This window comes from Montipora foliosa, chromosome 14 (assembly GCF_036669935.1).
Source record: "Montipora foliosa isolate CH-2021 chromosome 14, ASM3666993v2, whole genome shotgun sequence".
In the NCBI taxonomy this organism is placed as follows: domain Eukaryota; kingdom Metazoa; phylum Cnidaria; class Anthozoa; order Scleractinia; family Acroporidae; genus Montipora; species Montipora foliosa.
In genome coordinates, this window is record NC_090882.1 from 14820348 (window position 1) to 14835347 (window position 15000).

The 15000-nt window shown below is 39.2% G+C and overlaps 1 protein-coding gene across 4 annotated transcripts in view; it reads right to left on the bottom strand.

Annotated features, from left to right (window-relative positions):
• Positions 1-428: 428 nt before the first annotated feature.
• Positions 429-15000, bottom strand: part of LOC137984638 (uncharacterized) — a 22646-nt gene continuing 8074 nt past the window's right edge. The window contains exons 3-11 of one of the 4 annotated variants that reach the window (XM_068831841.1): positions 14078-15000; positions 13437-13550; positions 13224-13304; positions 10117-10212; positions 9729-9800; positions 8015-8110; positions 7651-7710; positions 3045-7093; positions 431-1977 (exon numbers count right to left, since the gene is read on the bottom strand). The exon at positions 14078-15000 is cut by the window's right edge and continues 308 nt beyond it. In XM_068831841.1, coding sequence (XP_068687942.1) covers positions 3081-7093; positions 7651-7710; positions 8015-8110; positions 9729-9800; positions 10117-10212; positions 13224-13304; positions 13437-13550; positions 14078-15000 — 5455 coding nt within the window. In that variant the 3' untranslated portion in view covers positions 431-1977; positions 3045-3080. Of the gene's footprint in view, positions 7094-7650; positions 7711-8014; positions 8111-9728; positions 9801-10116; positions 10213-13223; positions 13305-13436; positions 13551-14077 lie in introns of all 4 variants that reach the window. The other 3 variants (XM_068831840.1, XM_068831842.1, XM_068831839.1) reach the window with 3 other exon arrangements.

A 15000-nucleotide genomic window follows, 5' to 3' on the forward strand; every position in this document is an offset into this window, starting at 1 on the left:
CCTCCGTATCGGAGAGCGTGGGCTTGAGCCCCGGTCAGAGAAACACTCGGGGTCTTTAAATAACTGAGGAGAAAGTACTGCCTTTGTAATGACATCTGCGAATGGTTTGTCTTTCTAGTCTTCTTGGATAGGGACTATAAACCGGAGGTCCTGTTTCTCAATCCTGCCGTTGAGGGCAATTAAAGAACCACTCACTGTTCGCAAAGAGCATTAATAAATTATCACTGGGTGCCCTCACTCCCAAACTCCCCGGCAGATGTAGGTTTTGGGAAGGGAGGAGCCCAGAGGAGGAAGGAGTGGGAGCCATGGCAATACACTGGCCATCACTGCGGTAGGCCTGATAGGTTTCATTTTCGTCCCCAGAGCCCTCCGTTTCTTTTGGCCACGTGGTCGGACGTGACCAAAAGAAACGAAGGGCTCTTGGGACGAGAATGGACAAGTCATGCCACTTCCTTCCAGTGCCGACTTGAAACGATCCCTCAAAAGCCACTGTGATTGTCATAGCTCAATGACATAACGAAAGGCTTTGAAACTAATTTCTTTTAACAAATAACTTTTATTTTTACAATTCGAATTGAGACTGCTATCTGGGAAATAACCACTGTAAAATTCCATCTTTGAAGTGATAACTGCAAAAAGTTCACTTGATCTCTACAAGTAATCATTGACAAAAATTGCCTGTATGTTTTCCCAAGCAGCTAACTTGTAACATGTTAAATTTCTAAGCTCTTATGTCTTCAAATTTCTTCGAAGTACAATGGAAACTTGATTGAATGCAATTTCTGACGTTGAGTTACCTTGGAACGACTTGACAAAAACTTGAGACAAGAATCCAAGACCAATAAATATCACCGTGAAATAATTCTTATGGGTAAATCACAAGTTCAGACCATCTTTGTCTGCTTACTTTAACCTGTCGATCTAGGCAAGTAACTAAAAACGTCCGGAAATAAGAAATCTACATGCGACAACTGCCACAAAATGTTGCATAAGAAAGTGTTGGCTTAAATATGGTTACATTCATTATACAAGGGGGGATACGTGTTGATATCAACTATATTGTTACTTACGTAGCAATCAGAGCTTTGTTTGCTGTCAAAACAAGGATTTCTTTTGTTAGAGTGGTTGAAACTTCCGAATAACCAAAAAAATTAGGTGGTTAAACCTTGCAGGGGATGCTATATCCTTTTGTTCTAACACCTGTATATATTCTATATGTACAAATCTTGAAATAAATAAATAAATAAATAATTTTTGCAAACAGATATCTTTGCTACGTGTTTTTTCCTCTTGGTGCTACAAAGATCTACTTTATGTATGGCAATCTTGAGTAAAAACATACTTCAAAAATGCAAGAACAAAAGCATTCATATGCGCATGAGCAACACACTAGATTGCTTGAATTTGACAGCCGGGATTAATCACGCGAGGGTTGGCCATACGCAATTAAAAACATAAATCACAGTCATTCATGATTGACAGACAGCTGCATGGCGCATATGAACTGTCCTTGTTCCTGGGCAGTGGTGTCTGTTGAGGCTTAACCAAAATAATGTAGTGCCGCCATTGTGCTAGTACGTCACAATTCTGGTTCCCTTGCGTAACTCACAACGCCTGAGACACCAAGTCAACCAACACACTCTGCAAAAGGAGTTGTAACTTTGGTGCTCGTGGATTCCTTGCCACTCCTCAAACAAAGCAAACGAAACTCTGGGAAAATTAGTACTACAAGACGGCTGCTTGCGGGCTTGAATTCGTTTGTGCTATTTTACAACATGTTTGTCTTACGTGGTTTCAAGATCTTTAGTTATCTTTGATCGCCATGGAAGAATGTTTTACAAGCTCCGTGGTCTTTGACAGTCATCTACAATGACAGCCAAACACAAATTCCAAAGAATGCAGGGGACGAAGTTGTTTCATTCACGGTACGTCTGAAGCTTTGACAGGAAAGAAACGTCACAGGTCTCACGGCATCCACTTTATTGGTGCGGTAGTTTTTCCAAATTAAAAAAATCACGTGTAGAAGAATAAAGATATTAGGAATTCAGATGTGTTGACATCAAGGCAAATTAAAGAAAGTCAACGTCTCACTTACGCTTGCTGACTGTCACGCGAAAAGGCTTGAGTAAATTCCCTAATTTTGCTCATAACACCTATTGATTCAATCACTTATCTGCATCGAAAACAATGATTGCAGATGCTTGACTTCCGGCTTGATGCGCCAGATATAAGATTAACTAATGGTTTATGGCATGGCATAATTATGCAAAATATTATGCATGCAGAATGACTAAAAGAAATCAATTAACTGATCGGCACAATTTATGAACGCTTATGTCCTTGCAAGAGACCGGATAGTTAGTTAATGATTACAGTCACGGGTTCCACGGTATATATCATCTTTAAAATATCTGACTTTCAGCATTTTTTTTTTTTCAAAAATCATTCTCCATACATTGCATTACATTTATTTCTTCAATTCATTCTGCATACATTACACACATTAAAGGGTAAAACTCGCTGGAAATGAAGAGTCGGCGCTTCCTTTTATACCCAGTTGCTTTAGTCAAGGAGAAAGTAGCAACGGGAATGAAGTTCACTAATTAAAACAAGGAGACATTTTCCAGAAAGTAGAAAAAAATTGATAGCGCTTCCCTCTTTTGTCTTCAAACCACATGATCCAAAATTGAGACAATTTTCTCCTTGCAAGCGACATTGGTCGTTTTTAAACTAGAGACGTATAATACGTCTGGGTGACTTTAAGAAATTTAATTAAGTGCGTCTTCAAAGACGCATTAAATGATTTAGTTCGTCCAGACGTATAATGCATCTCTCGCCCGTCCTTATACGGGACGAATTTAATGACGAACAAAAAGACGAATTAAATTAAATTGTCCACAGTCGCCCAGACGTACAGTGCACGTCTCTATTACAAAAACGGCCAATTTGCGAACGTAAGGAAATTGCACAATTGCTACAAAAATCAACAGTGGGATTGACCGACAACTAGAAGTGTGCTCTGAGAGAATTTAGTAGTTAAATACCTGTTTTCCCATGTAACCGTTTTCACGTTCCATGTTTCACTCTCTTGAGCTTTCCTCCACGCCGTAAAAGCTGACAGTCACTTCTATGAGCGAAAGTGATGGAGACATTACCACAAATTTGCTGAAGTCGTATCCACAGCTGCCATTTGCACTTTGTCGATCGTTGACTTTTAATCTCAGTGTCTTAAGTGACTCAATCTCCATTGCTTTCTCCAAAAGACAAGGCAAAATTTCTTTACCTCCTTTGCCGCATAAGTTGAGTGTCAAATTTAACGTACTTAAAGACTTCAATTGACACAAACTTCCTGGGATGCCACTAACACCAGATATATTGCCGTAGTTATTAATCGTCAGGGAGAAATCATTTAGTGACTTGTTTTCCAAGCCATTGTCTTCCCAGTCAAGATTCAATTCGCCGAAGTTGTTAATTGTCAAAGTGAGATTCTTCACCGACGTCTTTTGTGCCCAAGCAATGCACGGCTCATGTTCCAATATACTGCTGTGGTTTTCAATTGTCAGAGTGAGATTCTTCAGTGATGTGTTGCGTTCCAAACCTTTGCCAAGGATATTGCTCCATGTATTGCTCATTATACCGAGGTAATCTACCCATCTATAGCTCTTCTCGTTGTGGACGCTTATTGTTAGGGTAAGATTCTTCAGTGATGTGTTGCATGCCAAACCATTACACAGGAGGATTGCCCATGGATACCTGATGTCGTCGTCACCGTCGAGTGTCAAACTGAGAGCATTTAGTGTGGCGTTACTTGCCAAGACGTGATCAAGACCATCTTCTGGTTCACGACAGAAGTTGAATGAGGTATTGCTTGCTGCTCCAGCATCCACGCCGTTGCCCAAATCACTGTTCTTGAGAGTTTCCTTTCTTGTCAAAAAGTCCAATAAATTACCATTGCACCCTTCAGCGCCACCGTCATCGTCCTTGTCTTCGCCGTTGTCTCTCTTAATGCTGATTCTTGCGCTGAGATTCTGTTTTCCGGTATTTTTGGCTTCCTTAAAGAGCGCAATCAGAGATTCAAGGTCGTGAATAGAGACAAATTCGTCATCACGCGATTCTTCCGGAGGAGCATGAACGTCACGCACATTATGGCTAACTGCTGGATTCTTGCCTAATTTAAGTTCCTCGAAAAGATTTAGTCTGGTGTTACTTGCCAAGACGTGATCAAGACCATCTTCTGGTTCACGACTGAAGTTGAACGAGGTATTGCCTGCTGCATCCACGCCTTTGCCGTCGTCGTCGTCTTCGCCGTCGTCGTCTTCGCTGTCGTCGTCGTCGTCATCGTCATCGTCATCGTCATCGTCCTTGTCATCGTCGTCGTCTCTCTTAATGCTGATTCTTGCGCTGAGATTCTGTTTTCCGGTATTTTTGGCTTCCTTAAAGAGCGCAATCAGAGATTCAAGGTCATGAATAGAGACAAATTCGTCATCACGCGATTCTTCTGGAGGAGCATGAACGTCACGCACATTATGGCTAACTGCTGGATTCTTGTCTAATTTAAGTTCCTCGAAAAGCTTTTTCTCCTCTTTGGTTAACTGTTCCCAAGTGTTGATGGTCAAGGACTGTGTATTTCGTTCCTCAACCCATCTTGCGGTGGAGTTAAGAATGTCATCGGTTAACTTTCCGTGGATGTCTAATGTCAGGTGAGACACCTGCTTGCGCGATAAGCCTTCAAATAAAGCTTCTGCACCATCACCACCCAATTCACCCCAAACATTTAAAGTGATGTTTTGTTGTGCAAGTAATCCATCTGTTATCTCAAAAGGAATTAAACACTGTGTCACCTGAGTGGCTGTCACTTTGCCGAAGGTATCTGGGTAGAGAGCAAATGAAGCGGATGTTTCCCTACCTAATCGTGAATGAATATTCCTCACAACCGTCTGCCAATTATCAGGAACCTCTCCACGAAGAGAAACAATCAACTTAGTAAGGGAATTATTTTTCACGATACCTCGCTCAATTAAATTAGCACCATGATGACTCAGCTTTCCGTCAACACACAAATCAAGGACCTTGACTGCAATTTGACCTGCAAGGCCTGTCGCTAGGGCCACAGCCAGCGAGTCTTGCATATCTCCGCAGAGAAATAAAGAAAGAGAAGACAAATATCTGTTGCATAGTAGATTCTCAAAAGCTTTCATTGCAGTTTGACTCAATGAACCACGAATCCTGAGACCAACAGATGACAGTGGTGTAACAGCACATAATCCAGCTTCAAGGGTCCTGGCCCAGCCATCGCTCAACTCATTCGATAGAGTAACCGTCACTTTTTGTAAGGTCTTGCTCCTTGTTGTCAGTAATTCAGCACAGTATAGAGATGGTAGCGTCAATTCCGACAAAGATGTGAAATCGGTAATTCCCAAAATGGGGTTTACCAAATATCGTACGTCACCAGAACATTCAATGATGTTGAGACTTTTTATCTTTGGAACAGACTCTAATTCATCCGACTTGTTGAAATAGACATCGACAGGTATTTTAATGTGAACTTCAGGTGTCTGAACTTTGGAAAAGCCTGAGCAGGCCTTTAAAACTATAACTACGTTCCAACCACCAAGTAAATCGAGCCCTTCGTCGTCAAGTAAGGATAAGTGTAGGACCCGTGGAAAAGATAGGAATGAAAACAAAGTATCTGCCATTCGCTCAGGGTTTCCACTTTCCCAAAAGCTCTGTACAAAGAAATGCGATTCTTCAAACCCGCATCTGAGCCAGTCCCAGTTACTCTTCAGGTTCTCACCAATCTGTGTGAATAGAGTAATTGCCTCCCCACGCAGTATTCCACACACAAATAGGAACACTTGCGGAAATTTCTTCACCACATCATCAAAGTCCACATGCTTAAATACGTCAAACTGATTGCTTCGTAACTTATGCGCAATGTATGACGCCGCCAGATACTCTTGGAACGATTTGTGAAGAAAGAAGTATTCATGTTGTGGCTTCAATCTCTTCAAACTTTCTTCTTTGTATACAAGACCGAGATAACGAACTACCAATTTGCCATCACTCCTTTCAAAGTCTTTTAATTCATCTTCCCGAAAGCTATGACGATCATTCAGCAAGCATTTCCAAGCCAACTCTCCGAGAACAAGGATGTCTGCTTCAAATTGCTTTTCCAAATCGCTGTCCTCTTCACAAGCCTTCACACCGTTCTTCTCACAATATCTTCTCAACAGACATCGGACAATGATTTGATAGAGGTTAGTACGGGAAGACGGCAGCTCTCCTTTATGATCTTCATAAACAACGCAAAGGAGAAGTAAATTTAGAGGATTGTTTCGTAGGGGATGCAAAAACGTATTTTCTTTTGTTTCCTTAATGAGCCTCTCTCCCTTAGATGGATCAATATTCTGAAAATGCTTCCTGATGTACTTAAAAGAATCTTCTTCAGTAAATCCTTCAATTTGAAGACAAATATCAAACGCAAATTGTTTCCGGGCTTCAATTCCTTTTTCTTGTCGAGCTGTAGCTAACACGTAGCAAAACGGTAAAATTTTTCGGTCAAGAAGTTTGTCCACATGATGCTTTGATCTTTCAGGGAGCTCATCCAATCCGTCTAAAATGATAAGAATTCTTTCCTGGCTGTGGATGTCCGTGATAAAGTTCCGCAGTCTTTTCTTGGCCTTTTCCTCCATGTCCTCAGGTAGAAGTTGTTCAAAGATGGCTTCCATTATTTCTCCGTCCAAGTCTCTGCATTTGAGCAACAATACAAGTTCGAAGACAGGAAAGGTAGAAGGCATTGATTCATTCGCCCAGTCATAAGCAAGTTTAAGACAAAGGGTGGTTTTGCCGATTCCCGGACTTCCCTCTGCTATGACCATGGAATCTTCGCCTTTACAACCAAAAATGTTACCCAAATCTATTTCTGAGCCTTCAGAGTGAACACTTTTTTTTGGTCTTGAGACAATTTTCAGTCTAGTGTAGACTTCACCCAGACGCAACTTCATGGCTTGGCTCCAAAGAAGCGGACTGAACTCAGCTCGTCTTTTGTACACATGTCTGAGCAATTTCACGACCACAGGATCAGCAATGGCGGCTGGAAATGCCACAAAAATAGGACACAATTAAAATCTTGTCTTGTTGGTGATAACCAGTAAATGAACCGCTAACTGAACAATCCCTTCCTCGTATGTGAGATTAAATGGAATTTTAAGACCCAGATTTAATTATAAACTGTCACTAAGAATTTGGAAATCGCGCAATGTTTAATGCTCTAAAACTATAAAGGAGAAAGGCTTTTTAAAAGCTCATTCGTGGATTCTTCCCAAAAACGCAGAGTACAGAGCCTACAAACTCAACTCACGTATGACGCCGAGCAGGGAATCGAACCCAGGCCACACTGGTGGGAGGCGAGTACCCTCATCACTGCGCCAGCGCTGCTCTACAAACCATGGTCACTTGGGCAATCGTAATGTTATTCTGAAAATAATTTCCTTTTTGAAAGACAGTATCTTCACAAACAAGCGTTTTTTTATAAAGTCATACGGAGTTTAAAATGTGGGGGATAGTAACTATCCCTGATTCTTCAGCCTAATTGGATATTGCTATCCTTAAACTCATTCCTCGCTTTCGAAACTAAACATGAAGCCTCACCTTTAAGGTTTTCTGTACCATGTCTTCGTTGCATTTCTGCAGTTTGTCTTTCTGATACATCTATTCCCAGAAAAATAATTGAAATTACACATACGGTAGATGCATATACGCTTATCATGCATAACCCTTTCAAAGCAAAACAAATTGCTCGTACACGTCTATGGTTTGGTATGAGCTGAATTATGGTGGTATGGTGATTGGTTACCTTTCACGAAATTTAAATGCATTTTAGATTACTAGGTCAAAGATGACTCAATTGCATTATGGATATCCCAGTAAAACATGACTTAACAAACAATGGCCTTTTTCACTTAATTGCCTATCATTCCATCATAAACACAAAAATAATAATAATTACAGGTACCTCCATACAAATTTCTGGCTTGTGTATCAACAGCAGGTGCCAAGTGAGTGGTTGTCATTGATGAAGCCTCTTCTTCTAAAGAAGCATGATGAGTCCCTGCCAGAAAAATAACATACATGTTCACAGTTATTTTCTTTGAGGAGGATCTATCATCATATATGAATTTAGATTCGTTTAACTGATCAGAATTACCACCTTCCACTGAGAGATACTACTTGCAATAATTATCCATACAATGTACAGTTATTTTCTTTCAAGAGAGATCTATCATCATATTTAAATTTAGATTTGTTTAACTGATCAGAATTACCACCGTCCACTGAAAGATGCCACTTTCAATTCATATGTTGAGAAATGCCGCTAATTAGATGCACACGAATTTCAATAAGCGTCACGAAGTGTCCCCTTGCTGTTCTCCCCAAATTCAACATCACTTGTGTCTCGGAATACAGACAATTTACGTCACACATAGTGTCACCCAAATGCTAGTCCTCAAGTAATGATAAAAAGCTCCTCCACCATTTCCCTTGAGCTAAAAATAGTGCTAACCTTTACCCTCACCTTATTATTGCAAATAGGTAGCACAGGCATAGACTTCGTGTTCAGTACTGGGCATGCATCTAATAAGGTTCAACTCTGGACATAAGTGTTTGGTTTAGTTGCTCATATGATATCTGAAAAACGAACTCAGTCACCCTAATTTTTATTGCACAAAAGTGATCAGCGGGTCAAGAAGAAACTCTCTGCTTAGTTTTAAAATTTACCTTAAGCTACCTTAATTTTGACTTTGAAGAAAGTCTCATTCTCGGGAATGCTGATTACATTTCAGAAATAAAAAGCTGGGTTCACTGAGTTCGTTTTTGGGATATGAACTGCTAAAGCCAAAATATGGGCTGTTATTGCACGGCTTTTCTGTTGCCATAGTAATTGTTAACGTCACACAAATCACCGAATCTTTTTCAGCAATAATAGGCCATTTTACAGTTGTTTGCTCAGCGACCTAGCCTATGAATGGCTGCGAGGCTGCCGGTGACCTTGTATTATTACAGCCCCCATTGCCTTTGTCATGTAAGTTATTGTTGTAATTCTAATTAGTCGATATTAACATTACAAAAGCAAAAAGGTTTGTATCAAAACAGGGTCACCAGCAGTGTCGCTTCCATTCTTAGGCCAGGTAACTTAGCTACAACTGTAAAAAGGTCTATTGGTGTTTGATATGATACCATAACATTGCTGTTAAGTGATAAAGGTTTTGTAGTGTCAATCCTTTCAATAAAAACGTTTCATTTAAGTGTCGAACTGTCACTACGAATTTGGGAATCACGCAATGTTTAATGCTCTAAAAGTATAAAGGAGAAAGGCTTTTTAAAAGCTCATTCATGGATTCTTCCCAAAAAGGTTGAGTAGAGAACCAACAAACTGAACCCACGTATGACACCAAGCTGCGAATCGAACCCAGGCCACACTGGTGGAAGGCGAGTACTCTCATCACTGCGCCAGCGCTGCTCTACAAACCATGGTCACTTGGGCAATTGTAATGATATTCTGAAAAGTACATTGTGTTTCCTTTGCAAAAGACAGTGATCTTAAAAAACAAGCGATTTTTATAAAGTCACCACGGAGTTTAAAATGTGGGGGATTGTAACTATCACTGACTCTCCAGACTATTTGGATATTGCTATCCTTCAACCAATTCCTCGCTTTGGAAACAAACCATGAATTCTACCTTTACGGTTTTCTGCACCATGTCTTCGTTGCAATTCTGCAGTTTGTCTTTCTGATACACCTATTCCGAGAAAAATTAATTGAAATTACTCATACAGCTGTAAGGTAGACGCATATATGCTTGTCGTGCATAACCCTTTCAAAGCAAAACAAATTGCTCGTACACGTCTATGGTTTGGTATGAGCTAAGGTATGGAGGCATGGTGATTGGTTACCTTTCACGAAATTTAAATGCATTTCAGATTAGTACTATGCCAAAGATGACTCAATTGCATTATGGATATCCCAGTATAACATCACTTAACAGACAATGTCCTTTTTCACTTAATTGCCTATCATTCCATCATAAACATAAAAATAATAATAATTACAGGTACCTCCATACAAATTTCTGGCTTGTGTATCAACAGCAGGTGCCAAGTGAGTGGTTGTCATTGATGAAGCATCTTCTTCTAAAGAAGCATAATGAATCCCTGCCAGAAAAATAACATACATGTTCACAGTTATTTTCTTTCAGGAGAGATCTATCATCATATATGAATTTAGATGCGTTTAACTGATCAGAATTAGCACCTTTCACTGAGAGATACTACTTTGAATAATTATCCATACAAGTGTACAGTTATTTTCTTTCAAGAGAGATCTATCATCATATTTGAATTTAGATTTGTTTAACTGATCAGAATTACCACATTCCACTGAAAGATGCTACTTTCAATTCACATGTTGAGAAATGCCGCTAATTAGAATAAGTTCAATAAGCGTCTCCTTTCTTTTCCAGTTAAGGAGTCAATTGACATATTTGGAATGACCATTGATAATAAACTTCAGTTTGATAAATATGTATCTTCCATTTGCAAAAAGGTCAATAATCAGTTAAATGTTATGATAAGATTTAGAAAATTGATCTCCAAAGCCGCTTTGATTAAACTGTATAAAGCCTTTATCTTGCCGCACTTTTATTATTGTTCATCGGTGTGGCATTTCTGTGGCGCCCGAAATATGGCTAAAATAGAAGTTTTAAATAAAAGGATCCTTAGGTTTATTTTAGTGACTTTGAATCTGAATATTATAACTTACTGGACAAGGTTAACTGTGCTTCTCTGTACAATAAACGTATACATAATAATTATGTTAATTTTACTTTATAAAAGTTTATTTTTAACTAAGTATCCTATTTATATGCAGAATATGTTTACTCTCCGTTCTACAGTGTACCTCCTATAATTTACGCGGTAATTATATTCTGACACTTCCTGTACCTAAAACTACTACTTATGGCCTTCGTTCTTTTCCTTATCCTTCCTGCCGGAATTTTTTCGAACTGCCAATTTTAATGATTTTAAAAAAGCATTAGTTAGCCTTGACTTTATGTACATTTAATCATTTTCACTTTAGTGCTTTTAAATTTTTTATATATAGTCCTCTTTCTTTTAGCCATAACTTGTAAATATTGTACAGAATCGTAGTTAATAAGTTGTTGTATATTTTGTTATTTTTTGTTATTGTTTTCTCGGAAATATTAGCTTTTATAATAGCTACTCTTAAAGTTTATGTATGTATGTATGTATGTATGTATGTATGTATGTCACGAAGTGTCCCCTTGCTGTTCTCCCCAAATTCAACATCACTTGTGTCTCCTCAGAATACAGACATTTAACGTCACGAAGTGTCACCCAAATGCTACTCCTTGAGTAAGGATAAAAAGCTGAATTTACCGTAAGCTAAAAATATCGCTAACTTTTACCCTTACCTTATTGTTGGAAATAGGTAGCAGAGGCTTAGACTTAAAGGGACACTTTGTGTTCAGTACTGGGCATGCATCTAATTAGGTTCACTTCTGAACATAAGTGTTCAATTCTGTCCATTATCTTAACCATAATAGATGCAAATAAGACCTTTGACATGGGGGTATATCTATGACAAAATTCAATGATCAGTATTTGAAATAAAATTGTCCAAATCCTGAACGCATCAATCCAAAGCTGAATGGCAACAAGCCGATTCTGCAAATGGCCATCACGGAAAGAGGCATAACGCAAACAGCCATAACGCAAAAAGGCATAACACAAATAGCCATAACGCGAAGAGGAAAATCGCAAAGAGGCATAACGCAGCAATGCATAACGCAGAAAGGAATAACGCAGCAAAGCATAACGCAAAAGGCATAACGTAAAATAGCCATAACGCAAATGCCCTTTGAAGAAGGGAGACCAGCTGTGTACTCCGTAAATAATTTCAGCTCTAAAAAAAACGTCAATTGATTGTTCAAGGGAAAGAACATATAATCGCTATCGAAAATTTTCTTCCTGTTTAACTTATGCCATGTTTAAGTTATGCCATTTGCGCTATGCGTCTTTGCGTCATGCCTTTTTGCCTACTTGCGTTATGCCTATTCGCGTTATGGCTATTTGCGTGATGCCTGTTTGCGTTATGGCTTTTTGCGTTATGCCTCTTTCCGTGATGGCCATTTGCAGAATCGGCTTGTTACCATTCAGCTTGGATTGATGCATTCATGATTTGGACGATTTTATTTCAAATACTGATCATTGAATTTTGTCATAGATATACCTCCATACTTTGAAGGTGCCTTCCGTTTGGGTTCTTGTCACTTCAAATTACCGTGGAATCTTTGAAAATTTAAGGAAACAGATAAAAAAAGAAAATTTACCAGCTTTTCCTTTACATGTACTTTCAACCTCATGGCCATAAGATAGCAATGGACGAAAATAATGACAAAAATAATGACATAAGAGGTCTGGACACAGCAATGTCATTACCATGTTCAATACATGTATAATCAAAGTTCCACAAAAGGACACAAACAATACAGCAAGAAAAAGACTACTCAACGGAAGGTAACTTCTCAAAGTAAAGTGTTAGCGTTCATTCAATTGCATGGATAACACTTGTCCAGAAATTTCAATATGGATGAAACCATGTACACTGTGTGTGGTTTGAGATGCTGTCCTGCCAAACTCTCAAATTGAGTAGCATCCGAACAGTTCCTGTAAAATCCCGCAGCACCGAAAAACCAAACTCTACGATCCTCTGAGCAGTTGCTGCTGAGAAACTTCCATTGATAGCAATTTACTTACGGCAGAAGAAAAGGAGAGATGAAGGAACCAGTCGATTCCAACAGCAAAGAAGATGAGCTATCAGTTGATAACCCACATAGCATACAAAACAAACAATTCCTCTACAACCCACCAAAAATTTAAAGTTTATAACCAACAAGTCTTTTATTTCTTAGTGTTTTGTTCGGCTCATACAGTAGGCAATTATGTGCGAATTTATCATTGGCACAAGAGGAATAAATTTTTGGGTTTGGAGATGAGCCAAATATGCCTTGTTCACTCTGATTTAAATCTACAGCTGTAGACTGAGCTTGTGTAAAAAATCAATCGGCTTATTGCCAATGAAGTACAGTTCGTTGAAATCTCTTCATCAACCATACTCTAATGAACTAGATATCAAGTCTTACCTCTGCAGATGTCTGTATCATGTCTTCGCTTCTTTGATGGTGGAGTGTCACTTGGATGTGAGGGTCTTTTTCCTTGTTTTTCTAAGGAAACCAAAGTTAAAATGTGATGTCAATAAAGCAACTTCCTCAATAAGAGAGTCTACAAACCAAGTCAGTGACCACATGCAGAGACAATGATAATTAATGCAAAAGCAACGAAAAATAGGACTTCACCTGTCAAATTAATCCCAGGTTGAGTGGATTCAACATAAGATTCAGACACCACAATACTCGGCAAGTGTTTTCTTGTCAATGACGAGTCCTGTCCACGTTCAACTGCATGAGTCCCTACCAGACAAAAAATATACAGAATCTTAGTCAGTGTCATGTACTGAAAAACACCTGCTTATGTATAGTTGTATGCTATTAGTACTAATTCTTTCTCAGAGTTGCTTGGACGAAATTGCCAAATTATCACTAGAGCCAAATTGTTCACTTGCAGCACCCACAACACTGATCCAAATTTATGCCAATAAGGAGATTTATGAGATGCAGGACAAACAAAAGCAGTCTGGCCTCAAAAACTCATTACAAACCTGTGAAGTACAAAATAACATGTACTATGATCAAGCACTGGCTGCACCCTGTAATTTTCTTCCCTCAGAGGACGATTTCATCATTACAACTGATCCTACCGAATACTGCTTGCACTGTACTACATGTCTGACTGGTATCATTCCTTGTGTTTTAAAACAAGTCTTAATTTATTTCTTAACAAAATGAGTTTGTCCAATTCACCTTGAGAACCATACATTAACATACAGTTCATTCAAAATCCTTCCAAGAAGAACCAAGTGACATGTCATTTCACTTACCAAAAATGTTATTAAACATCATTTTCACAAGTTCATCACACTGTTCCTTCCAACAGTACTTCTTTGCATATTGTGTACGAAGAATCTCTGTCTCTTCTAGCCGAACATTCCTGCTCTTTTTACGGACAATTTCAATTGCTTTGGCCCATTCTTTGGGATCTTCAGAACTTACTACACAAGTGGAACCAAAAGGCACGTCTTGCAGAGCATATCCTAAACCAGAATTTCCACTAACAAGGAAAGGAAGACCTGCAGATAATGCTTCAAGCGCAGCCAAACCAAAACCTTCAGTTCTTGATGGCATTATACAAAGATCTACTTCGCAAAACAATCTGCCTAGATACTCTCTGCTTTCCTTAAAAGAACGAACTGTTAGCTGTCTTCGTGCAATGCCATGCTGACACAACGTCGCTGCTACCTCCTCCTCTTTTCCAAGTGGTGCCCCAACAAAGGTCAGTTCATAAGATTCCTCATTCAATTCAAAAATGGCTTTGGCTGCAATGTCATATCCTTTTAACTCAAAATCTTCAGTGTCACCACGCCCAAAAACCAAAACACAAAATGTGCTTCTTTCTTCGGCTGCTTGCTTTACCACAGAAAATTCAGAAAAAATGCTGGGTGTGACTTTAAATACAGATTGGTCTCTCTCGCAGTGACGGAGATGACGTGAGTACTGATCAGCTAACTTGGGACCAACTGCTACAACCTCATCTGCCAACTTACACAACTCTATTTCTGCCTTGTGCTTTTCCTCTGCTCTTGAAATTGCATTTTTATATGTTTTGAACCTTCCTAGGTCTTCAGGGTCTGTATGCACAACCTGAACCCACTTACATTCTAGTTGCTTCTGAATGAGTTGCACTTGTCGTCCAAGTATTAGCCCATGTCCAATCACATAATCGATCTTGTGGTTTTCTGGTGCA